At 40.8% G+C, this 27,782-nt stretch overlaps 1 protein-coding gene across 18 annotated transcripts in view; it reads left to right on the forward strand.

The window, feature by feature from the left end:
* The first annotated feature begins 18,745 nt into the window (after positions 1 to 18,745).
* Positions 18,746 to 27,782, forward strand: part of LIMCH1 (LIM and calponin homology domains 1) — a 388,350-nt gene continuing 379,313 nt past the window's right edge. For 7 of the 18 annotated variants that reach the window (XM_077136731.1, XM_077136732.1, XM_077136733.1 and 4 more), the window contains exon 1: positions 18,746 to 18,925. In XM_077136731.1, coding sequence (XP_076992846.1) covers positions 18,830 to 18,925 — 96 coding nt within the window. In that variant the 5' untranslated portion in view covers positions 18,746 to 18,829. The remainder of the gene's footprint in view (positions 18,926 to 27,782) is intronic. The other 11 variants (XM_077136743.1, XM_077136754.1, XM_077136741.1 and 8 more) reach the window with 4 other exon arrangements.

Consider the following 27,782-nt stretch of genomic DNA (forward strand, 5'->3'; position numbering starts at 1 on the left):
AATTCTTTTAATTCTGCTGTATGTTTGAAAATTTTCATGATAAAATCTTGAGAAAAACAGCATGCAATTATGGTCTTAACTTGACAAAGGCATTTGATGCAAGTTGGGAAGCGAACAGTCAGGGATTGTATCCATTACAAAGAGCCTGGTACTGGGTATTCAGCTTTGCAGATCACATTAGTATTACAACCAAGTGTAAGCCTAGCTGCACAGCTTCAAAAAGTGGCCAAACAGGTCATTCTGGCGATTGTCTATGAGCAGCAATTCTGCTCCACTTGTGAAAGCTGTTCCTTTATTCATTGGCAGGAATTTTTAAATGCTACTCTTCACCAGAAGGCAAAGGAAACTAGATATTTGGATAGTTGATGGGGGTTGAGGTGGGGTAGGAGGGGGAAAATATTTTGTAACTTGTTAATTGAGACAATATTTGCAAAGTGCTTAGCATGTTGCCTGAACAGGGTCTCAATAAATGCTAGTTATGATTATAATTAGATTGTTACTTCAAATGAAAATCACATAAAGGTGTAACGTTAAACCAAAAAAAAAAAAAAAAAAGGATGTATCAAGGTGCTCTGCTGTTTGTTACAACTGAATAGTATAGATAAGACTGGAAGAGTCTGGGGGAGACATTTTGGAATCACCTGGAGTTGGTTTCAAACCTCAAGTGACTCCTTTGCCAAGAAGTGGCAGGGCAGGGTGAGGGGCATATTCTGTTTCGGGAATCACTCCCTTGTTGTTGGGTATATGTGGTGTCGTCAATTGGGCTGGCTCTGAACAAAAGTATGAGAGTCACTGGTACAGATACAAACTCTGGTTTCTCAGATGAATAGGAGATAATTATCAGTTTAAGGAGATGCCACTCTATATTTGTTGCCTAGGCAATACAGGCAAAGGAAAATATATTATTTCTATTTAAGCCAGTATATTTTATTTTAACAAAAATGTTAATATATCGGTTCTAGTATTAATTCTCAAGGTCTCTCAGTGCCTGCTGTTGGAAAAAATATCAATTATTTTTACAGTTATATTGTTTGTTCCTTGGAATGTTGAGAAAATTCATATGTGAGAACAAATGTCAATCTCTGACTTGACAATCAGAACCTAAATCTGAACCCATTCCCCACCCTTGTCACTGATCCATGATCATGGTATGCTTCAGCCTTTTCCAATCACTTTCTATTTTAAAAATAAAATTAATAAAATGGTCATACAAATAATCCATGTCCAGTGTAAAATAATTAGAGAATACAGAGAACTCAAATGAAAACAAAATTCAAATGATTTATAACCTTGTCAAGCAAAGATTATTACGGTTAACACATTGGTGCACATCCTCCCAGAATTTTTCTATGCAAATATAACTGTGTACGTACTTATGAGAAGTTGTCATAATATGCACACCACTTGGGAACTTTCTTTTTTCCCCTTTAAATATATGTTACAAATATTGGTTATATTAGTAAGCATGGCACTAAACCAATCATTTTTAATGACTGCATATTATTCCATTTTAATAATTTACTGTAATTTATCTAATAAATTCTTTCTTGTTGATCAAACATGTTGCTGTAATTAAAAACTATTATAATCAACACTGAAGTGAACATACTTCATATACTAATTATGAGTACAAGTCCAACAATTTCTTTGGAATTGATACATGGTGCCAAAATGACTCAAGAGAGTTATAATGGTTTAATTTCCCACCAACAGCATTTGTGAATGTCTCTTCCTCCACAATCTTGTAAACTGAATTATTAACCTATTTAATGTTAGTCAATCTGTTAGGCAAACAAATGGAGTTTGTGTTGTCATTTGTATTTCTGCAATTATTAGTGATTTTTAAAGGATGATATAATGCTCATTCCACAAATCAGGTGTGCAAAAGGCACTATTTCTTTATTTTTCTATAAACAACCTATTTCCTCAACCTTTTAATCATCATTCCATTAGGGAGGTGGAAGCAATCACAGCCAAATCCCAGAGACTTACTGAGAGCTAAGGCATTGGGTATTTGTGGCAGTGAAGATCCATTTGACTGGTGATGTCACTTTTTCCACACTGGTATCTACTGAAATGAGATGGCCATTTACCCATGCAGGATAAGGGACAAGAAGACGTCCTTTGTTCCTGCCCATGAGAATCTTTCAGTATGACTGCTCACTTTGCCAATTCTGAGGCCCTCTTTGAAACAGAGGCATTCTGCTGCAAGAGGACAGGTTGGCATTTGGAAGGGATTGTGAAGCTGTCAGAGGCTGCATCTGTCTAAACACGCCACCACTTCCCTAGAGCTGTGAGTATGGAACGCCAAGTTGTTCAAATGCAGGGAAGGGCAAAGGGGGAGAGTAAATACCAGTTAGAAAACATCTGCTAGTATTTCAGAACGTTATCTTACAACATATTTACTGGTCAACTGCACTAATTCTTTTGTGTTCTTTGTTCATGCCTACAATTTTTTATTATCCCAAAGCACTGAGCTGTCTTGTACTACCAAATGTCTTTGTGCATACTATCATTTCTAGCTAACTTTCACCCCGGTTCTACATATTATCTTAGTTCCTTATATTACCCTCTAAAAAAACACATAATTGCATATTTATTTGTTTGTGGACAGTGTCTGTTATAAAACCTACTAAAACAATCCTCCTCCTCATTGAAATTCTATACTTGCAAGTAAGGGCTGTGTGGGATAGACCTTTTCCTTTTCTTTTTCTTTTGCTTTCTGCACACATTCTAACACAGATGTAGAAAGATTATAAATGCACAATTTTAACTATTGGTGAATACAATTAAGTAAATTAGGACAGTTAAATAAGCGGTAGTGCTTTAATGCACAGGCTCTAGAATAAGTCAAAACTGAATGAAGCTGGGATTTGTTATCTACAAGCTATATGGTTTTGGTCAAGTTATTAATCCTCTTAAACCTCAGTTTTGTCATCTGTAAAATGGAGATCATTATAACAACAATTGATATGGAGATGCTGAATTGTACAGTGACTGCCACATAAGGAAGCTACAAAATACTTGCAATTTTTTTGTTTTTTCCCCTTTTATTTATTTTTAAACATTTTATTGTGAAATATAACATTTATGCAAAAAACGTAATGAATTTCCAAATACATTTTAACAAGTAGTTATAGAACAGATTTCAAAGTTTGGAATTGGTTATAGTTCCACAATTTTAGGTTTTTTCTTTTAGCTGCTCCAAGATACTAGAGACTAAAAGAAATATCAATATAATGATTCAGCAGTTATACTCATTTGTTAAATCCTCTCTTTTCTAACTTCTCTTTGCCCTTTGATCTTTCTCCCAATCTTTAGGGATATTTAGTTCTACCCATTCTAACTTTTTGAAAGGGGGTATTGACAATATATGATAGGGGGATGGAACAAGTTGATGTTCTTGGAGAAGCTGGCCCCTCTGGGTTTCAGGGCTTAACTGGCCTAGGAACCATCTAGAGGTTATATATTTCTGGAAACCTAATGCATGAAACTTTTGTAGAATCTCAGATAGAGTCCTAGGTGTTCAGTAAGGTCAACAGGAGTGATGTTGGTTGGACTTTGGAAAACCATGGCAATTAGGAATATCTAGCTGAAGCTAAATAACAGTAGCCAGAATAGCCTCTCAACTCTGAACTCTTTTAACCACTGATACCTTATTTTGTTACATTATTTTTTCCCTTTTGGTTGGGATTGTTGATCCCACCTTGTCAGGGCCAGGCTAATGCCTGGGAGTTATGTGCCACGTTGCCAGGGAAATGTTCACCCCTGGATGTCATGTCCCACATAGGGGTAGGGTAATGATTTTTCTTGCAGATTTGGGGTTAGAGAGAGAGAGGCCACATATGAGTAACTAAAGAGGTTTTCTGGAAGCAACTCTTAGGTATAATTATAGATAGGCTTAACTTCTCTGCTACAGAAATAAGTTTCATAAGAGCAAGCCTCAAGAAGGGGCTTGGCCTATCAATTCAGGGGTCTCTAATGTTTGAGAGAGTATCAGGGATTTCCCAGAAGGGAAAGTTTAATAGTTCCATATTTTTTCTCCACTCCCTCAAGAGAAGCGACTATTTTTAATAAATATTCTTAGGTGATGAACTGGGAGGCTGACATAATACCTATGGTTTTCTTTGTTGATCCTTGATGGACAGCACAGTAAATTACTTAAATCAAAGTCTTGGTGCTGGAGAATTGATGTTAGAGAAGCAAACAAAAGTAGTTATATTTATTTTGCTACTCTGTGTTAAGTTGGTAACAATGTCGTATTCTGTGGAGTGAAATATGTTTGAGTTTTCAAGTTGATGTTTAGGAGGCAGGCAGGACAGAAATTTAAGGCAGGAATTTTGAATGCAAATGCTGTCAGTATCAACCATCTAGCACCAAGGAAAGAATCAGGCAAATGCAAATGTAAAATGGTAAAGAAGGATGGGGGTTGTGTGCAATGGGAGGGCACACCCCTTCTCTAGGGAATAGCAGCTACCTGAGTGCATCTTTGACAATGCAGGAATGCAGACCCAGCCACACCTTCCAAATTTCAAGAGAAGTTAGAAATCTAGAGGGTATTTTTTCCCAAGAAGCTTCCTGATTTTAAAAAATTGGCAATGAATTCAAACATTGTTCCAAATACTGCACGGGTCCCCCCAAAAACAGCCTAGAGCTGATTCACGGGTCATCAGTTTGCAAATTAATGATTCTAGATCATTAATATTTTCAAGAAGCACATAAAGATTTGGTCAATTTTAGAGTTTAAAAGGGTGATAAAACACCACACAAACTTTGTGTCAAGTGTGAGGCAAACTATTTCTAATATTCTGCCAATTTGCATTAAGCATAGATTCGTTTAAAAAAAAAACACAAAAAACCAGACCACCTCACACAGTATATTTTAACTCCTTTCTTCTTTCAACTGATTCAGTATTGAGATTTGGCTGAATCTGCTTTCAATCTTGACCTCCTGTGGAAGCAACTCCCAGAGTTCCTAAGTAAACTTCATCCTCCTAACAGGCCTCTGCATGATATTAGCTGAGAGAAAGCCCTGTAGCTCAACAGGCAGATGGCAGTAAGAAATTAACTTAAATTTCAGCAAGGCTGAGGTTTCCATGGGAACAGAGGAAGCAGCCAAGCTCCCTGGCATTTGAACTGAATAGGGAACAGGCTTCCCGACAGCATAGTTTTTAAAAGAGTTGCACCACTCTTTCCCTATATACCTTTAGTTGGCCCTCTGAAAGTACTTTAACTTTTGTTAATAACTGATAGTACACAACACTTAGTTACATGCTTAAATATGTTTAAATGTCGGTGCATACTAGATACGAAAGAGAAAGCGTAAGCCTATCTAATTGGTGAAATCTGAAAATCATCAATAAGCTTCGGGGGTTTCCTGTGAACACACTATGCTCGTTTCTAGTGAGCCTATGATAAACAGAAAATTGTTGTTTTAATCTTTGTTTTTCCATAAAGGACAGACATTCAAATAAATTTCATTTTTTAAAATTAGGAACAAAAAATATCCTTAATAAGAATTGTACCTGGGGCGGGCCGCGGTGGCTCAGCGGGCAAAGTGCTTGCCTGCCATGCCGGAGGACCTCGGTTCGATTCCCGGCCCCAGCCCATGTAAAAAAAAAAACAAACAAACAAACAAAATACAATAAAACAAGAAAATGTTTAAAGATGTTTCCCTTTCTTCCTCCCTTCCTTCCTTCCTTCTCTCTGTCTTTCCTTCCCTTTAAAAAAAAAAAAAAAAAAAAAAAAAAAAAAAAAAGAATTGTACCTGAACTTCTAGGCACTCAGTTGACATGCAAGGAATAATGGGCTCTGAATTAATACTCTTCTGAATTAATGAAGGCAGAGGAGAGTTGATTTAGCCATGTCTGCCTCTCATCCAGGGGCACATTAACTGTGAAGATAATGCAGTTGACACTTTATGTCCCTTCACAGGTCCTGGGAGGTGCCCTCAGAATGTTCACTAGCCATAGATGATGGCAACATTTTCCAATTTTAATTGCAATTGATTAAGACTGCTGTCTCTTTCTACTCAGACTTCCCCCATCACACAACTCTTCCCATTGGAGGTGATTAAACAAATGACTGCTGGCATTTCTGGGATCTGAGTAAAGGAAAGTTGAGTTGGAGATATATTCTATTTGGATTTAGTCCATTAATAAGATTGTACTAAATACCCATAAATATGGGTATGTTATACCTGGTATAGCAGTGACTTCTAGAAACATTCTACTGCCTGTTGCTGATTCACTCAGTGCTGTGACACTGAAGTATTGGCTTGGAGAATGGATTGAAATATGAACCTGTGCTAGGGTACCTGGCACGCTGGAGTGTGGGCGTGGAGGAGAACAAAGATTGAAATGGAGCCAGCTTGTGGAAGGTTCAGAAATGTAAAATTGTAACTGGAAGATTGGGTTCTCACAGAGTCCCAGTCAAAATGGAGGTTCTTGTCCAGCAGAAATAGCCTTGCTAATGCAATGTGTACAATTATAAACACAGCACACTTTTTTTTTTTTGGTGAGAACTGTGTGACTTTATCACAATTCTTAAGAATTGTTTCCAGCTGATTTAAAACAAAATACTTAGATCAACGTAACATGAAACTCTGTATATTATTACCACAAGAGCATCAAGTAATGTGAACTGTACATTCAAAGAGCCTTATCATGTGTAGGCATTACTACAGGGACTGAACTACGAAAGCTGAAAAGTCCTGAAATCTTGTAAGTCATATAAAAACTTGATAGAGGTTATTCTAGTTCGCTAGCTGCCAGATGCAATATACCAAAAATGGAATGGCTTTTAAAAAGGGGAATTTAATAAGTTGCTGGTTTACAGTTCTAAGGCCGAGATAATGTCCCAATTAAAGCAAGTCTATAGAAATGTCCAATCAGAGGCATCCAGGGAAAGATACCTTGGTTCAAGAAGGCCGATGAAGTTCAGAGTTTCTCTCTCAAGTGAGAAGGCACATGGCAAACACAGCCAGGGTTTCTCTCTTGGCTGGAAGGGCACATGACAAACATGGTATCATCTGCTAGCTTTCTCTCCTGGCTTCCTGTTTCATGAAGCTCCCCGGGAGGCGTTTTCCTTCTTCATCACCAAAGGTCACTGGCTGGTGGACTCTCTGCTTCTCGTGGCTTCTCGTTCTGCTCTGCTCCCTCAGAATCTCTTTTTCTTCAAAACGTTTCCTCTTTTATAAGATTCCAGTGAACTAATCAAGACCCACCTGAATGGGTAGAGACACATCTCCACCTAATCTAGTTTAACAACCACTCTTGATCTCCAGGGAGATGATCTAATTACAGTTTCAAACATACAGTACTGAATAGAGTTTAGAAGAAATGGCTGTCTTTACAAAATAGGATTAGGATTAAAACATGGCTTTTCTAGGGTACATACATCCTTTTAAACTGTCCCAGAGGTGTTCCCAAATCTGACAACAATCTTAAAAATTGACATAATAGTAACCTCAATGAATTGTGATGCTGAAAAAAAAATTCTGTATTATCAGTAACAAAAAACAGAATTTTAATATCACCATGTCCTAGCAGTTTTTAGCATTGTTACTGATAAAATACCCACCTACCCCTCCCCCCATGAAACACACACAAAATCTTTTGTTGGGGTAAGTTCAAAACAATTGCTATTGTTATTGTTGAGTTTTTATATCACAATACATAAGCAAGGTTTAAATTTCCCTTTTTTTTTACTATTTTTTACTATTTATACTATTTGTACTATTATGCTTTAATAAGCATTATATTCTATATGGGAGTTAAGTTGGATTAAGTTCCAGTTATAAGGTTAAGTCCAGATACATGCAGAGTCAACCATAGATATTTTTCCAAGAGTAAGTTCAGAATCATTTGAGTTTGCTTCAAATTCAAGTTGTGTTTCTAATATCACAATTCAGGTTGTGATAATAAATACTGCTGAATTTAAATAGTAGTTGCTAAATAACAATGAATCACACAATGATAGTGATTGCAAAAATGAAGAAATAGAACTCTAATGACTTCAATGCTATTGATGTACTTAATGCACATCAATTTCTGACTTTTACAGAGTTTGCTTTTTAGGAAGCAATTTTTCATGTATTTTTCCCCTTTAAAATTACGTTAATTGTAATTTAAAATATTAATCCATTGCTTTTTTCCTTTCTGTAGTATAGCATACATTTTGAGTTTTGTTATTTTATCTTAATTTTTTTTTCTGGCATGTGTGTACAGATGAAGTTTAATAAATAAAATTATCAGTAAAAAAAATTCCATTTACCACGCCAGAGACAAGACTGAATAATCTCTCTCCTCTTTAAAGAAAATAATTATACAAAATGTTGTCATATGAAGAGGCAATAAAAAAGGATGCAACAAAAATAAAAGGAGGATGGAGGCATTATAGAGATGTGTTGGATAATTACATAAAAAGCATAATTATATTATTTGGGGTGGATTTTGTAATGATTGTGGTATTTGACAGCTTCTTAAAATTTGTCATTTGTTTGACTTCTTTTCTCATTCTAAACAAAGATTCACTTTCAGACCTAAGTTTGAATTTGTAATTTGTAAAAGCTTCAAAGCCAGTAAAATCTAGATCCTCTCTGGCTCCCATTCCTCCTATAATAGCAATGTCAAGTTTTGTTTTTGTTTTTTAAGATGGAATTTGCAAAGAGTAAAACGTAGAAACCTCAAGTGTGTGGCTGCCTGAATTTTACCTTCTTGTACAACCAGCTAACCACCACCCTGAAGCTAGAGAACACTTCCCTCACCCCAGAAGGAAAAAATTAAAAATTTAGAATACACTCAGAAGTATATTTGCGAAGACAATATATCCACAAAACAAGAGTTTGCTTAGAAAAAGCAATAATCAAAGAACCCAAGATAAGTCTTAGAGATAATATTACAGTTACTAAAATTAAAAATTCAGTAGAAAGATTAGAAAGTAAGTTTCCAAAATTTCAAGTAGACAGAAAAGAGGTGGAAAATATGAGAGAAAGAAAAACCAAAAGGAATGACCTCAACAAATCAGAGGCATAAAAAGAAAGAAAATGGGAGGGAAGAAATTTTAAAAGAAATGAGAATTTTCAGGTTTTAAGGGCTTCTTCAGTGGCCAGAGAACTGATAGTTCAGAAGTGTTATCCCAGTAAAAGTTTCACTTGATTTTTTTTCTTATTTTGAAACCTCCCTAAAATTTTATGAAATAAATGCAATTGAAAAATTAAAAAAATTAAAAGTGAGTATGCTATAAATGTATTACTGGTCACACAGGGTAGGATTGATTATGATTAAACATCTCCCTGCAGTACAATATTACGTGTGCTATTGTAGGGGTATAGAGAAGAAGCTATTCAACACCCAAATCAATAGGCCAAACCCTTGACATGAGACTTGCTCTTGTGATGCATATGTATGTAGTGGAGAAGCTTAGCCCAGGTATGCCTAAAAGTTACTTCCAGGGGACCTCTTTAGTTGCTCAGATATGGACTTTCTCTCTCCAAACCCAACTGTGCAAGTGAAATCATTGCCCTCCGCCCTATATGGGACATGACATCGAAGGGTGAAAGTCTCCCTGGCGGCATGGGAGATGACTCCAGGGAAGAGCCCAGCACTGGGACCATGGGATCAGCAATGCCATCCTGACCAAAAGGGGGAAAGAAGTGTAACAAATAAGGTACCAGTGGCTGAGAGCGTTCAAATAGAGTCGAGAGGCTACTCTGGAGGTCACTCTTACGCAAGCTTCGTTAGACATTGTTACCTACCGTAGCTTGCCAAACCCCAACAAAAACCATTCCCACCAATTCTAAAGAACACCTAGGGTAATATATAAGATTCTAAAAAGGTTCCATGCACTAGGGTAACTTTTCAGAAACCTACAACATCCAGATGGATCCCTGGACCAGATAAATCCTGAAACCTAGAGGGGCCAACCTCTCCAGAACATCACCTAGTTCCGTCCCCCATCCCATATTATCGTCAGCCCCTTCCAACATGAAAAAGTGAGAACAGGCATAGCCCAAATACCCCTAAAGAATGGGAGAAAGATCAAAGGTGATGGTGGAGTTATACAGAGAAGGTAGGGTTTAACAAACAAGCATGACTGCTGAATCACCATTGATACTTCTTTTCGTCTCTAGTATATTAGAGCAGCTAGAAGTAAAAACCTAAACTTGTGGAATTGTAACCCATAACAAACTCTGAAACCTGTTCTACAACTGATTGTTGTGATATGCTTTGAAATTTATTGCTTTTTTTGTATATATGTTATTTTTCACAAAAAAGAAAAAAATCGATTGTGATGATAAAGTCACACCTATTTGATGATACTGTGAACCACTGATTGTACACTTTGAATGATTACATGGTAAGTGTATATGTAATATATATCAATAAAAAACTAAAAAAATAAAAAATAAAAAATTTTTTTAGAATAGCAGCTATCTCAATGTTTCTTATCAACATTAACCCATGCCTCTTTTTCAATAAATATAATATTTTGTCCTGGACTCAAGATTTCTGAATCTGATGATTCTTGTATTTCATTAGTTCTGAAAAATTCTAGTCATTATCTTGTGTGTGTGTGTGTGTGTGTTAAAATATATACAACATAAAGTTTGCCACTTTAGCCATTTTCAATAATACCACTGAGCGGCATTAAGTACATTTGCAATGCTGTACAATCAACATAATCTATTTCCAAAATTTTTCATCCCTCCAAACAGAAACTCCTGTACCCATAAACAATAACTTCCTATTCCCCTCACCCTCAACCCCTGGTAATTTCTAATCTATTTTATGATTTTACCAATTAGAAATATTTCATGTAAGTGGACTCATATAAGATTAGTCCTTTTGTGTAGCATTATTTCACTCAGCATGTATTCAGAGTTTATACATGTGGAACATGTACCAGAATTTCATTCCTTTCAATGGCTGAATGATATTCCAATATGTGTGCTTGTGTTCGTGCTGTGTGTGTATACCATGTTTTGTTTACCCATCCATCTGTTGATTGACATTTGGGTTGTTTCCATGTTGTGAACATTTGTGTACCAGTACCTATTTGAATTCCTGCTTTTAATTCTTTTGGGTATCTACTTAGGCGCAGGAATTGCTGGGTCACACGGTAGTTCTGTGTTCAGCTTTTTGAGAGGCACTGCCAAACTTTTCCATGCGGATGTACCATCTTACATTCCCTCCAGCAGTTTAGGCTGGTGCCAATTTTCCACATTCTCAGCAACACTTGCTATTTTTCTGTTTTGTTTTTTAAACTCTATTAGTCATGCAGGTAGGTATTAAGCAGTATCTCATTGTGGTTTTGATTTGCATTTTCCAAATGACTAATGATGTTGTGCATATTCTCATATGCTTTTTGGTCATCACTGGAGAAATGTCTATTCAAGACTTTAGGCCATGTTTAAATTGGGTTGTTGTCTATTTGTTTTGAATTTTGCAGTTCCTTATATATTCTGAATATTAAACCCTTATCAGATATAAGATTTGCAAACATTTTCTCCCATTCTATCGGTTGTCTTTTTACTATTTTGACAGTGTCCTTTGATGCAGAGAAGCTTTCAATTTTAATGAAGTTCTATTTTTTTTTATCTTCTTGCCTGTGATTGTCACTATCTCTTGAAAGATATTGCTTCTCCCCATTCTCTCCTTCCAGAATCCTTAGCAATTATTTTGTGGGACCTTCCCATTCTCTTAGCCAATCTTTACTACTTCCCCCTGTTTTCTTATGCTTCATTCTGTATAATTTCCAAGGTTTATATCCTAGTTCACAAATTCTCTCTTTTCATGTGCTTAACCTGGTCTTTAATCCATGCTTTGAGTTTTACATGGTTATGGTTATATTTTACACAGACAACGAAGCTACATTTTTAATAGACAAAGGAGTTTTACATTTATGGTTATATTTTTCAAGACAAAGAAGTTTCCTTATTCTCCTCCTCTGTGGTGGTTGTGGAATATTTTCTGGTCCATTCTGTCTTTGTGGGAGTTCCAAGACCCTGAGCCTGTGTGTGTGCATGTGTGCGTGTTTGTGTATGCATAATCCTGCTCAGTCCCAATACCCTACATGGCAGAGAAGAAGGGGCCTCAGTTTCTAGCATTAAAGCACTGTTCCCTAGGTTTCTGAGGGTAGCGACCATTCTTCATGACACTTCCACAGGCAAACACAGGCCCCTTGGGGGCTTGCTGCTCTGGTTTTATGTTTCCTCTCCATCCCGCCTCCTGGGGTTTCCCGTTAATTTCTTTTGAGCTCGGTTATGCATGTAAAGAATATTTTTGTGTGTGTGGCGTTTATACGCGTTTTGTAGTAGGAAAGTTATTCTGTCTGTAAGTCTAGCCAGATTATGCTATTAATGTTATTTTTAAATGGTTTTAAAAATAAAAGCAAAGATGAATTCAGAGTATTTTTCAAAACTATATTCCTCCTGAAAATTCTCCTACTTACTTCATTATGCTGAGAATCACTAGTGCCATGGGCACACAAAGGAGGGGATAACTATTTTGACTTGGTGGCTGAGGAAGTCTTCAGGGGCTTCAAGTGCTAGGCAAGGAATAGGCAATTTATCAGTATTATCTCATATAGTAGGCTTATTACATCATTTTTTTACAGGCAAGGAAACTGAGATCTAGAAAGAATAAATCATATTTTCACTCATGTCACCTAATGTGTAACAGGGCTGGATTCAAATATAAATGCGGCAACTATGAGAATGGGCTGTTCAGACATCCAAGCTCAGGGACCTTAACTTAAAAAGGACCCCAGCTCTGACGTCTGCCCCCTTGTTTACACTGAGGTCGTAATTTCCATGGGCTGTTCTCAGCCAGCTGCTGAGTACAGTAGCACACTAAGACAGGCCTGGTCCTGGGATCTTTTGATGGTCAACTTGGGCTCAAGTATTTCTTGACAGCCTTGTAGAATCTTCCTTGGACTGAACAGTAGCCTAGATGCTTCCATCCAACGTTTCTTCCCTTTCTTCTTTACTCCAGGCTAAATCTGCACTGTGGTCTAACTGCTTTCCCAGTATCTGCCTGCTCCTTCCCCATTTTCTCTAACAATCATTTGCTAATAAAATCTATGTATGTTTACTGCTATCTAGGTGTTTGCTTCTGGGAAGTCTGAGTTCCTTTGACCTTAAAACCCATGCTATTATAAAAATTAACTAAAAATGGATCAAAGACCTAAATGTAAGAGCTAAAACTATAAAGCTCTTAGAAGGAAATATAGGGATTAATCTTGACAACCTTGGATTAGGCAATGGTTACTTAGATATACTAAAAGCAAAAGCAACACAAGAGAAAAATACATATATGTTCTAGTTTGCTAGCTGCTGGAGTGCAATATACCAGAAACGGAATGGGTTTTAAAAAGAGGAATTTAATAAGTTGCTAGTTTACAGTTCTAAGGCCTAGATAATGTCCCAATTAAAGCAAGTCTATAGAAATGTTCCATCAAAGGCATCCAGGGAAAGATACCTTGGTTCAAGAAGGCCGATGAAATTCAGGGTCTCTCTCTCTCAAGTGGGAGGGCACATGGTAAACACAGTCAGGGTTTCTCTCTTGGCTGGAAGGGCACATGTTGAACACGGCGTCATTTGCTAACTTTCTCTCCTGGCTTCCTGTTTCAATGAAGCTCCCTAGGAGGCGTTTTCCTTCTTCATCTCCAAAGGTCGCTGGCTGGTGGACTCTACTTCATGGTGCTACAGCATTCTCTGCTCTCTCTAAATCTCTATCATTCTCCAAAATTTTCCTCTTTTACAGGACTCCAGAAACTTATCAATATCCACCCAAATGGGTGGGGACATGTCGTCACCTAATCCAGTTTAACAACCACTCTCTATTACATCACATCTCCGGGGAGATGATCTGATTATAGCTTCAAACATACAGTATTGAATAGGGATTATTCTGCCTTTAAGAAATGGGATTTTGATTTAAACGTGGCTTTTCTAGGGGACATACACCCTTTCAAACCAGCACAATACATTAAACTTTATCAAAATTAAAAAATGTTTGTGTATCAAAGGACAGCATCAAGGAAGTGAAAATTCAATGCACAAAATGGGAGAAAATAATTGCAAATTATCTGATAAGGGACTTGTACCTAGAATATGTAAAGAACTTTTATAACTAAATAATAAAAAGACAAATAACACAATTAAAAAAACAGGAAAAGGACCTGAATAGACCGTTCTCCAAAAAAGATACAAACGGCCCATAAGCATAGTGTATTAGTTTGGAAGCTGCTGGAATGTGATATACCAGAACTGGAATGGCTTCTGAAAAGGGGAATTTAACAAGTTACAAGTTTACAGTTCTAAGCCTATAAAATTGTCCAAACTAAGCCATCCAAGGACAGATACCTTAATTCAAGAAAGGCCGATGGATCTTGAACAGCTCTGTCAGCTGGGCAGTCACATGGCTGGCATCTGCTGATCCCTTGCTCCTGGGCTTCACTGCTTCCAGCCTCTGTTCCTGTAGGGTGCCTCACTTCATCTCTTGGCTTCCTTGTTTCTCTCCGTTGACTCTATCGTTTCTGTTATTTCTCCAAAATGTCTCCTCTTTTAAAGGATTCCAGTAAAGTAATCAAGGCCCACCTGGAATGGGTGGAGTGACATCTCCATGTAATCAAAAGGTCACACCCACAATTAGGTGTGTCACATCTCCATGGAGACAACCTAATCAAAAAGTTACTGCCCTACAGTACTGAATCAGGATTAAAAGAAACAGTTACCTCCACAAGACTGAATCAGGATTAATTCTTGGCTTTTCTAGGGCACATAATATTCTTAAACTGGCACACACAGGAAAGGATGCTCATCATCTTTAGTGATTAGAGTAATGCAAACCAAATCCACAAAAAGATTCCACTTCATACCCACGAGGATAGCTATATAATAAAAAAGACAGACAATAACAAATGCTGGTGAGGATGTAGGGCAATTGGTACCCTCGTACACTGCTGGCAGGATTGTAAAATGGTGCCACTACTTTGGCAAACAGTTTGACAGTTTCTCAAAATGCTATACATAGAGTTATCATATGACCCAGCAATTCCCCTCCTAGGACTCAGGAGAAATGAAAACATATACCCACATAAAAACTTTTCATGAATGTAATAGCATCATTATTTATTACAGTGAAAGAGTGGGAAAAAAGTTGTGCAGCAACTGATGAACAGTCAAATAAAATGTGGTATGTTCATACAAAGGAATATTATTTGGTGATATAAAAATGGAGTAAACCGGTGCATGCTACAACACAGATGAATCTTGAAAAATTATGCTAAATGAAAGAAGATAGTCACAAATTATATGATTTCATATATATGAAATGTCCAGAATATGCAAATATAGAGAGATAGAAGGTATTAGTGGTTGCCTAAGGCTCAGGCACAGGGGAGAATGGGGGCAGTGACTGCTAAAGGGTTCGGTATATCTTTTTCAAGTGATGAAACTATTCAAAAATTGATTGTGATTGTGGTCACAGAGTCGCACAACCCTGTGAATATACCAAAAACACTGAATCATATACCTTCAATGGGTGAATTGTATGATATGTGAATTATATTCCAATAAAACTGTTACCAACAGCAGTAACTAACCACGCTTTTAGAATACATTATCTTATTCCTCATTTGACATTTATCCTATAGTATCTTGTCTTATTTTTATTCTTCTAATCAAAATGTTATTTTATGATGAACTCTAAATTGTGGGGTTTTTTTTTCAGGGTTTGCTTTCTTCATTACATTTTTCAGATTTTCTCCAATGAACATATATTATTGTTATATTCTATTAGTCCTATATTCTATATTCTATTAGTCCTATGTGAATGTTATTGGTAAGAGTTCAGGAAAAGCAGATGTTACTTGGTAATAAAACTTAAAAGCCATAAATAGTCTCTTAAAGAAAATTTCTTTTCTATAAAAGAAAAAAAATGCTTTAGTTTGAATGCTGACTTCAATACCAAATATTTTAGAGATATGGTAGACAATCTTTTTACAAAATTTATTTTATGCTTCTTAAATTGTGATAACTTATATCATAAAATTTGCCATTTAGAACCATTTTTAGGTGTATAATTTATAATTCAGGGGCAGTAACTACATTTACAATGTTGTGTCACCATCCATTACCAAATATTTCTCATCACTCTAAACAGAAAATCTGTACTCAGGAAGCAATAACGCCCCATTCCCCCTCCCCTCCACAACTCCCAGCCCCTGGTCACCTCTAATCTATGGTAGACTTCACCTTAATACTCACTATCAAATGGCTTCATACAGGACATATAGGTCAGCTGGCTTCCCCTCAGCCAGGTTACTCCATGAAGGGGAGCTCAGTGGCATTTCCCATTACAGCACACTGGAGTAAGTCAGGGAATTATTTATTTTGCCATGCTTTTTCAAGGAGACAAGTTCACCTTCTGACTATATTCTATTAGTCCTTCCCCTCCCTTTGCCTTCATCTCTTCTCTGCAGACTTCTCCTCCCTCCCTTCTTTTTTTAGGAAGGGACAATTAGCTGGCCTGTACAGAGCCCTATTTATGAAGCCCAGGATTATAGGAGATTTCGCACTCCATCACTGTGTTGGCTTCTCACAATAATGGGGCCCAGATGACTATTTCGACCTCATTTCAGATGAGGAAACTGAGGCACAAGTGTAGGTGGCAGAATCTGGACTGGGACTGGTAAGGTAGACAGGTATGTGGTTGAGATCAAGGATCTGGTACCAGGCTGTCTGTGCTTGAATCCTGAATTCAGGGTTCACTAGCTGCATGACTCCCCTCTCCATCCTCCAGCCTACATATGGGGATGAAAACAGTCCTATCATACAGGGCTGCCATATTGCTATTTGTAATGCACTTAGACTAGTGCCTGGCACTGGGCAAGTGCCAGATACTTGTTTAAAAAGTCAGTAAACTAGAGTCTGACTCCAAAGCTGGTCATGGTGGAATTTCAAGACTGTTTTCTGTTCCATCTCCCTGTTATAGCTGCAGAACTGAACAAAGGTGAAACTCTGAACAGGGAACAGAGACTCAATTGCTGAGGCACCAGCAGACCTCGTGCCACCCTCCGATCTCTCTGCTCTGCAGAGGTGAATCTATTAGCTCTAAGTCAGCCAAGAGAAGTGAGGGCCTCGATGTGCCCAGGGGATGCCCACGCTCTCTGTATCCTGCGGAATGTGGCCAGCCTCGCCTATGTCATCATTCCCACCCCCAGTTCATCACAGTCACCACACAGAGCTCATTCCAGCCTCAAGCCTCTATATTGTGTTCCCCCAGACTGCAGACAAGGTTAGCTTGTCATCTGGTCAGAAAAGCCTTCCTCCATCAGCCTGTCTACAGTTGAGCCCTCTAGGGAAACAGAAGACATTGTCAATGAAGACGGTTGAGAAAACTTATTAAGGGACTATTATGTGGAAGTGGGCAGGGTCCAGGAAATCTACAAGGAATGGGGAAGGTTCATTTCCTCCAGGCCCCGTTGGGGTGGGGGCCTGGGGAGGGAGAGGAGGAGATGTGGGGTGGGGGCGGGGGTGGGGGGTGGGGGGTGGGGCAAGGGGAAGCAAGGGCATTAAGTCCTGGAACCCAAGGAGAATTGTTATAGAATGCACAGACAGAGGTTCAGTCTCTAGGGAAGAGCTACTGACAATCCCCTAGACCCTGGATGGAAGGTGCAGAACAGTTACCCCACTTTTCTCTTCTAGGGTCCCCTGACCTCTGACCTCTCCCTCCTATTGAAGGAACCTTTACACACAGGTCAGCTTCCCAGGTGGATAAATGTGGCTTGGCCATAGGAAATTAGCCAACCTCTCTGTCTCTTTCTCCCTTTTCCCAAGTCATTATTTATTTTTTTCCTCTTTTACCTTAATTTTTCCCTCTTTTACCTTAATTTTTCCTCTTTTACCTTAATAGTTATCACTTTTCACTTTTTTTGTTTTACATGTTTATTGTCTGCCCCTCCCCCCATTTCCTTATAAATGTAAATATCTTGAGGGCAAGGACTTCTAGCTTTCTCTTTCACTCTCATCGCTGGATACCTAGTGCCCTAGCTCAATGCATAGTAGGTGCACAGTAAAAACTGCTTAAATGGATCCGAAAATTGAAACACAAATAGCTTGTCTGGAGGGGCAAAAGCTCATGAGGGTCGTTTCTCTGTTTTTCTTAAAAAAATATCAGACACTCCCTGGCGCCGGGTTAGGAGCTGCCCCTTTGTCCCCCACCTCTGCAGCCGGGAGAGGCGACAGGTGCTGCTCGGCCGCCGCCCGCGAGTCCTTCGGCTCCGCTGCTCAGCACCTGCTTGCCGGGAGCCGCGTGCGCCCAGCTCGCCTCGCGTAGCCCAGGTGCGGCCCGACCCGGCCCACCCCGCCCCGCCCGGCCCTCCGCCGCCCACCCGGCAGGAGGACACGCGCGGCGAGGCCCGCAGAGACTCAGTCCTGGGCCGGGTGTGGGCAGGGAGGGAGACACCCAGCGCTCACTCCTGGTTATTTTTAGCCGGTAACTGCGCTCCCCCCTCCCGCCCCCAGGGGCGGAGCGGCCAGAGAAGGTGGGGAGGAGAGGGAGCTCCCGGCGGCTCCGCGCTCGCTCCCGCCGGGGACTTCACCGCGCGGCCGAGCCCAGGCGGCGCTGGGAACAGCTGCCGCGGCGTCCTCCAGCAGTGCGCGCGACTCTCCTCCGGGACCTGCTCCGGGCGGGGGAGGGGAGGGCAGGGGAGGGGAGGGGAGAGCCGGCGGGCGGGAAGGGGCGGGGAGCGCGCTCCTGCGGCGGCCGCGGCCGTTCTCATCCAGGCCGCCAGGCACTCGAGTGGACTCGGGGCTTCGCAAATGGCTTGTCCTGCCCTCGGTCTGGAAGCTCTTCAGCCCCTGCAGCCCGAGCCGCCCCCCGAGCCCGCCTTCTTCGAGGCGCAGAAGTGGATCGAGGTAGGTGCCCGCGGCTGGCGGGCGGCCTTGCTGGGGCGCTCGCACCCACCGACCAGCGCACGCACCGACCGCAGGTTCAGCCTCGCCTCCCTCCAGTTTCCTTTGCCAGCTGCCCCGGGTCACCCGCCAGGGCCTCAGGCTAACTGCAAATCTCTGGAGCTTTGGCATTGGAGTCCCGGGCGGGGGGTGGGCACGAATGGGGGGACACTGCAGTCTAGCTGTGCGCGTGGGGGACAGGAAGCGGGTCCCGGCGTCTCTATCCCTCCTGCCCGTCAGCCGCGTAAATCGCAGCTCCCGCCGCTTCTAGGCGCTGCTAAGGGAAGCGCAGTGCGAGTAGAAGCGTTGCAAAGGCGCCCCAAGCGCGAGTCACCGGAGTCCTTGCGGGCGCCGCATTTCGGTGTATTCTCCCTGTCCCACATTCAGTCTCTTGGCGACCCCAACCCCCGCCCCTCCGGAGCGGAGTTGGTAGTGACTGTCTCTGCTGAGGCTCATATGCATCTCAGCCTTTTGCCCTGTTCCTGGCACCGAGTCGGGTGTGAGGCTGGCACAGCGCACAGTGCCGGGGGTGTCCGCAACACCCGGACACCCACCTGCGAACGCGCCATCTGCATAGACGCTGCCCAGCCATTGGCAGTTCCCCTTCCATCCCAGAGGCGGCGGGTTGGGGATCCGTGGTGCCGGATACCCGGCCCGGTTGGCATATTTTACTCCTTAAATGATTCGGTGGCACGCCAGGGAAATCACTGAAGCTCTCGGCTCAGGTCAGGACCCGCTCGCTGGGGATCCTGATTCACGACGCCTGTCTGTAGATGCAGCTTGGTGGTCCTGCGCTCACGAAATGACGTATCTGCGGTGGTCAGGACGATTGGAGGGCGCGAGAGGGAAAGGTGACTGGTCTCATGATCCGTGCGAGGAGCCTCTACTTGCCAGGCAGCCTTTCCTTCAGTGCCAGGCAGCCCTCCCGGCCTGGTGGCTCAGAGGAGCTAATGTACCGCTAAGTCATGACTGAGCAATGATGACGCCTCTTGGTACTCAGGCTGTCACTTAGTGACACCTCCCTGTGGCACCGCAGATCTCAAGATGCTTCTGGGGTAACAGAGCGACGGTGCTACAGATTTAAACCTGCTAACCACCTGGGGAAACCATCCTCATTTAATGTTCTGGTCAGGGTCCTGCACCTTGCAACGGTTATCCTGCTTCGTGCAAGGGGGAGAGTGTTACAAGTTTAGAGGCATCTATTTAAAAATGGGGTTAAAGAAACAGAAGAATTAACTGGAAGCTCTATTCTAAAAGCTCCGGTCATGACTCATAATTTGATAACTGACATTCAAATGAGAATAAGACCTTGGCTTTCAATTTTTATGTGGCAGGAGCAGTTTGGGGTGACAGGTACCCTCTCTGTGCTGTATACTTGGACTCACTAGAGACCCAGGAGACATTTGTAGTCGCTGGCTTCGTGGAGAGTTGGATAACTGTACTGTGCAGGTTTTCAACATTAAAATTCTCAGGAGAGAGTTTGAAATTGGGGGGAGGGGGCGGAGAATATAAGCACAAACCAATCCTAACAGTCTTGATGGCAAGTGGTTTATTACCGGTTTCCTTAGTTGTAAGTAACACTGGCACAGTCTGTTTTAAAAAGAAAAAAGATATTGCAGTTTAAGTTACATACTGGAAAGCACAGATCTTCAGTGTGCTTAAATTTCCATGAATGTGTATGTATATATCCTCAGTCCAGACGATTACAGTCTGCTTTTAAGTAGTGGTACATTTCAGGCTAAAAATTACACAATACAGAACGTCAGCTTTTGTTCTGGTTGTATCGGTTTAAAAGGATGAAGAAAAAGGAGTTTCTTAACAAAGTAGAGCCCTATTAGGCCTATGGACGGCTTGGCATTATTCCCCATATAAACTACCATTTATACCCAATTTAAAAAAATGCAAAAACCGGAACCGGGCGTGCGTGGCTTTAGGACAAGACAGCCGTGGCGCGCTGCGCGTGCATTATTAAAGCGGCCTATCGCGTTTCAATCGTGGAGTTCAGTTTCACCGAAAGGGGAGCTTCCCCTCCCAGGCTACATAAAAAGGTACTTGCTCCAGGGAAAAATAAAGACCGCCCCCCTTTCCTTCCGGGAGGTTCCTCTTGAAATGTAAATTCCGCGTCTGCAAACTCGGGAAGCCCAGGAGCTGTAACAGCTGGTTTTGCGAGGCAGTGGCCCTGTGAACAAATTTTCCTCAGCTAATAGTGCAATAATGCAATACTCAGTGTGAGTGAAATTCCCGGGGGAATTGTTATCTCGAGACAATTGCATCTCCTTTAGGGGCTCCATTGTCTTTCGGCAACGTCCTTATTGGTAGAGCTTTGTTTTTCACTTTTGTTAAGCGGGTCATTACATTTCCCACAGGCTTTTTTTTTTTTTGTAAGTAGTCAGGAATTTCACCCTTTCAGAAAAGTGTTCCCTTGGGTGCGGCAGGTTAATAAACAGACTTTCCTTCTTGTCTCTCCTCTTTAGTCCCTGGGCTTCCTTGAGTCATGGGTTGGCGAGAAAATCTTCATTCTTAATAAATGGTCAAAGAACAGACTCCGGGAGATAACTTGTTAGTGAGGAATTTCTCAGCCTGCAGCCTGGGCTATTTGAGGACTGTTACTAGGCAGGAAACATGGCCTGGGAAAGGCTCCCACCTCACCCAGTTCCGTCCCCCCCCCTTCCCCCCCAACTTGTGCCCTAACTGGCAAAGGTGAAAGCCCTGTAGGCTCTCTGTATGAACAGATGATGTGGGGAACGGGTGGTGTTACTAGGTAACACGTCCATCCAATTTTTTTATAGCGGTAGGTGAGTGTGTCTTATTGAGTGCTTGGGGAGACTTGTAAGGGAAACAGTAAACTTCTGAAACTCTAGAAGACCTTCCTAAACAGGGGATCATTGAGTATCCGAGACTGTGATTAAGAGGTCAGATTTTGGAGCTGGGCCCCCTGGGTTTGACTCTTGGGTGTGTTGCTTTTGGGCTGTGTGACCTTGGGCAGCATGCTCTTTCTCTCCTAGTCTCCAAATATTTTCTTCAAAGATAGCTCTAGTTGTTATTAGCAGCAACAGAAATAACAAGAGGTGCTGTTGAAAACATCTGTAGAACAGGGGTGGTAATAATAGCTCACCTACCTCATAGAGGTGCCGTTGAGGATTAAATAGGTTAGTATATTTAAATGCTTAGAATAGTGGCTAGTACAAAGGAAGCACTATGCAAGTGATGGTCACTATTATTATTAGCATGAATATTACTATTGTTAATAATACTCTTACCACCACCATTGCTATTAGAATTATCCCCACCACAACAACTGTCATTATTAATACTAGTTACTACTATTGTTGTCATTAATAACAGCTAGGGCTGTTTATGAAAACCTTCAGAACCCGAGATTTCTAGTGTAAAAATATAATTCGGTTCCTTACTGGTCTCATCTTGCAATCTCAGTTTATTTACTCAGGATACCTGGGGTAGAAATTAAATAGATGTATTGCTGTGTTTAGTAACTTGCCTTAAGAGTGATTTCAAGAAAGGAGTGAAATCTGTGATATTTGCTCAAAGTGATCCTAGTAGTCCATTAAGGTTTAGAAAGTTATTCCTCAATATTGTGTGGGTATTTAAGTTTAATGTGTAGTCATTGTCACCGAACTCCAAGCAGAATGCTGAATTCCTCTCGTCTTATACATTCTCCAGTATTTTATCAGTACACAAATAGTGGCATTCAGAATATTCATCTCAAATGCTGCAGTGTTTTGTTCACTAAAGTCTTATCAGTTCCTGCTAGGAAAAAGAAAAATTCGCCCATTTACTTTCCTTCTTTCTTCCCTCGCCTTCATCCCTTCCTCCTTTCCATCCTTCCGATGATATTTGAGTTACAGGAGTTTGTTAGCAGATAGGTGATTCTCATTTTTTTTGACTGCACCCCTCTCCTGACCCCAGTCTCTCCACCCACGACAGTGTTTTCTGCTATAATCTGTGGTTCTTTTCTTCAATGCCAAACACTTTCAGGAGAAGCAGATGGCCCTCAAATTTGTTTTCAGTTGTGATTTGGAACAGGTTGTTGGGCCTTTAGGAAGGGGTTGGAAATTTCAACCCAACTTAGCTTTACAACTCAACTTCAGAAGTTGTTGGGCCACTTCTTTAATCAGCATTCCTCTGGGGTTTGGTGAGAAATAAAATCTTATTTGTGACCTAGCCCATGTTTCATATGAGTGGGCTATGCTAAAAGGGAACAGTTTGTCATTTTGGGTCATTTTTCCCTGCCCACATAGAACTGTTTTCTTAATCACCTGGGGTGTGATTCTGACGATTAAACCCAAGGGAGGGTACCTGAGCTCCAAGACTGAAAGATGTTGTATTGTTCAGCAGTAGGGAAAATTCTGGGGTAGTTTTTGAGATAACCTAACACTTAGTGACCAGAAACAAGTGACATTTGTGATATAATGACGAATGTGATTGTATTATATATGGATAAATGCCATAATTTATCCAGTCTTTCTAATTCTCTCCATCTGTAGGGACTCAGTAAAAAAAAAATATTTCTACTGAGATATCTTCACACACAGTCCATCCAAAGTATACAATCAATGGTTCACAATATCATCACATAGTTGTATATTCATCGCCATGATCATTCTTAGAACATTTGCACCATGACAGAAAAATAAATAAAAAGAAAAAATTCATTCATCCCCTACCCCTTTGCTTCCCTCTCCTTGACCACTAGTATTTTAATCTATCCAATTTTTTTTACGCCATCCTCCCCATTATTTATTCATTTTTGTCCTTATTTGTTTACTCATCTGTCCATACCCTGGATAAAGGGAGCATCAAACATAAGGTTTTCATAATCACATGGTCACAGTGTAAAAGCTATATTGTTATACAATTGTCTTCAAGAATCAAGGCTACTGGCATATACTTCAAAAATTTCAGGTACTTCCCTCTAGCCACTCCAATACACCATAAACTAAAAAGGGATAACTAAAAAGGGATATCTATATTAATGCATACGAATAAATTCTTGACTGTTTGAAAGCTCTTAGCCACTGAATTTTTTATTTTGTCTCATTTCTGTCTTCCCCCTTTTGGTCAAGAAGGCTTTCTCACCATGATGCTGAGTGCTGGATCATCCCCGGAGTCCTGTCCCATGTTGCTAGGGAGATTTTTACACTCCTGGGAGTCATGTCCCACGTAGCGGGGAGGGCAGTGAATTCACCTGCTGAGTTGGTTTGGAGAGAGAACTTGATGACTCTTACATCTTTTGTTACTGCAACAAAGATTTTACTTTCCCGTAAACTTCCAACTCTGCATGAAGAGCTGAGGTAAAGGAAGAAAAACCTTTCTGGCTAGATGAAGAAAAGAGTAGTGGTCTGAATATACATGTATATTAGAGCAGGCAGCATCTTTTTCACATTGTCATTTAGTTTGACTTGTTTGTATACAAGGGCTGCTATGACAAAATGTTGTCACATGGTAGGAGAACAGTGAGATCCTACAGATTTGGGGAATAGGAAAGTGGGATGGGTGATGGAGCTGGCACTTCTTGCCCTAGCATCTCCTTGGAAACCGAGTTAGCATCAAGTGAGCTCCAAATGGAAGGACTGAGAACTGCCCAATGAGAAAGGGTTGGGTGGGACATATGTTGGCAACAACTGCTCTCTTGGCCTCTGCTCTCCTCTGATGGATGACAACAGATCCATGATGCAGACATCTGGCTGTGATTCCATGGGTGGCAGTCAGTGCTAAGTGGGACAAGCCAGCTCTAAGAATCTGTTTCAGTTTGCTCAAGCTGCCAGAATGCAGTATACCAGCAATGGATTGGCTTTTATAAATGGGATTTATTAATTTACAAATTATAATTCTAAGACCATGAAGATGTCCAAATGAAGGCACCAACAAGAGGATACCTTCTTTCAAGAAAGACTGATTCAGGGATTTCTCTGCCACATGCCAATAGCGTCTGCTGGCCCTTCTAGGTTCATTTCAAAGTGGGTCTCTCAGCCCTTGTTGGTCTTTCTGGCTTGTGCCAGGGGGCTTTCCATCTGCATCTCCAAAACGTCTGTGTCTAGGTGTCTGCTCTCTGCATCAGCTCTGAGCTCTTTCTCCTTGAGCTACTTTAAGAACTCCAGTAAACTAAATAAGACGCACCTTGAATGGGTGGAGTCACATCTCCAAGGAAACAACCTAATCAAAAAATCCCACCCATAATAAGCCTCACCCATAATAATGGATTAGGATTAAAAGAACATGGCTTTTCTGGAGTATACAATAGTTTCAAACCAGTACAGGGTCCTAGAAATTGCCCAGGCAGCTTCTCTTCTTGCTTTGGACATTTCTAAAGCTTAATGCATCATTGTTAGCAGGTAATGTGATACTGATGATGAAGATGATGATGATGAAACCCAATATTTATTGGGTGCTTACTATGTGCTGGGCACTGGGCTAAAGTCTATGTATGCGTTAATTGCTTATAACTAATGCATTCTTATCCCCTAGTGACAGATGAGGAAATTAGACTTTGAGAGATTATATATCTTGCTCAAGGTTCCAGGTTATTAAGTGGTAGATTGAGGATTTTAATCCAAAGTATTCTATCTTAACTTTTACACACACACACACACACACACACACACACACACACACACTTTGTCTGACCTCACAGCGCTTGTGTTATCTGCTTGTTATGGGTGGAATTAAGTCTCCTCAAAAGATATGTTGAATTTCTAGCCCCCAGTACCTGAGAATGTGACCTTATTTGGAAATAGGGTCATTGCAGATGGAATTGATTACCTTAGTTAAAAAGGTCATACTGGAGTAGAGTGGGCCTTTAAAGCACATGACTAGTGTCCTTAAAAAAAAAAAAAAGGAAGTGACACAGAGACATACAGAGAAGCAGACTTTGTGAAGACGAGGCAGTGAATGGAGTTGTGCTGTTACTATCAGGGAATACCGGGAGCTACCAGCAGCTGGAAGAGGCAAGGAAGGGTCTCGCCCCTAGAAGCCTAGCAAGGAGTGCGACCCGGCTAACACCTCGATTTCAGATTTCTCGCTTCCGGAACCGCGAGCATACATTTCTGTGGTTTCAAGCCACTTGAATGGTAGTTTGTTACAGAGGCCCTGGGAAACAAATGCATGGATTCCAGATAATGCTTCCCTCATTTGAAGCCTGTATAAAAATTCCTGTAAGGATTGAGCGATTCTGTTTTTGTGACTCTGCAGAGATTGCCCTCTATGCTCCGTGCCCCACCCCCCACGCCAACTTCCCTTGATCTGTCCACTCTCTATATTCTGCCTCAGTTGCAGAACTGAGGGTTCTCCTCATTTGGACAGCTACCTCAGTGTTACTTCCAAATGGGAGGAGATCTGGAGGGGGAAGTAAAACTGGAGGTGCCCTTGAGGCCCTCAGGCAAGAACCAGGTTTTCAAATCACTTCCTGTCCTTAGACCTAAGGTTGCAAAGGCGGGACTAAGCATTGGGGTCCTTGTCTCCAATTAATGCTGCTGCAGCCTCTCAACTACTCCAGCCACGTTTTGAAGGACAGATGGTAGGTGAATAATACAGTATTTTGATTTTTTTTTTTAAAGCTTGATGATTCTTTAGCTTATGATTTTTTTTTTAAGGGAACAGTTATTCTAGAATAGCATATTTTCATATGACATCCAGTGCCACATCCATGGTGGACATGAATGAATAAAACAGCCCGTGTGTGCTTTTACCTCTTGCTGATGAAATGAAGAAGGTGTATCATCCGATATGCGTTTACGTTCCCCAGAGTGTGTGAGAAAAGACTTGACACTTCTGTGGTCTGTTTGGGGTTGTTCTCCAAGTGTGTGAAGGGAATCTTTTCCCAGTGCTGGTAGTGGAGATCATTGCGTAACAGTGTGAAGGGACTGTGGGCACATCTGTCTGAGGCTTTGACCACAGCTCCTTCACCTTACCACAGAGTTCTCCCCTCTTGACAAGATTTTACTGGAAACATCAGCCAAGAGACAGGTTCTTCCAAGAGAGGAGGTCGGCAGCCTCCCTTGCAGCTATCCAGGTCCCATTCTGAGGAGCTAAAGAGCCTGAACGAAGCAGGCCTGTAGTTGGCATCCCAATCACTGACATTCTGGTCTGACCCTAACTACTTTGGCCTTCATTTGAAAGTTGAGAATTGAATCAGATAATACTGGTTGATTTAAAAAAAAAAAGAAACTACTGTGGTAAAATAGATGAAACATAAAATTGGCCATTGAAAACATTAAAAAATTATTGAGGTTTTATATATATATATATATATATATATATACAAAATTTGCATAAATGAACCATTTTTAAGTGTATAATTCAGCGACATTAATTGCATTCACACTGTTATGCAACAGCGATCTCCACTAACTGTTTCCAAAATTGTCTCAGGGATGGAGAGAAGCTCTCTCTTTAAATCCCGTGTTCAGTGCTGAGACTCTGCCTTCTCTTTCTCTCCCTACCTCAGAGCAATCAATCACCTATTATATGGGTCCAGATAAGTTCCATATTTTAGTATGAGAGCAAGATTAGAGTACCTCCAATTACAGGATACTAAAAAGAAAAAGTATTGAATAGTTATAGTGGACACTTTTGTAGTATCTTATTAGGTAGGTATTTTTGAAAGGAAAAAACCCATAAAAAGTAATGACCAGTAGCTGGCATTAATAAATGACCACTGATTGCATGACCCAATGGAAAGAGTGAAAAATAGCATCCTCCCCACCTTTCCTACGGAAAGTCAAAAAAAGGAAATTGTAGAACTGAATGTTGTCATCAGTCAACAGAAGTTCTTGCCTCCCATTTCTGTAGGGACCTTGCAAGA

The sequence above is a fragment of the Tamandua tetradactyla genome, chromosome 19 (assembly GCF_023851605.1).
Source record: "Tamandua tetradactyla isolate mTamTet1 chromosome 19, mTamTet1.pri, whole genome shotgun sequence".
In the NCBI taxonomy this organism is placed as follows: domain Eukaryota; kingdom Metazoa; phylum Chordata; class Mammalia; order Pilosa; family Myrmecophagidae; genus Tamandua; species Tamandua tetradactyla.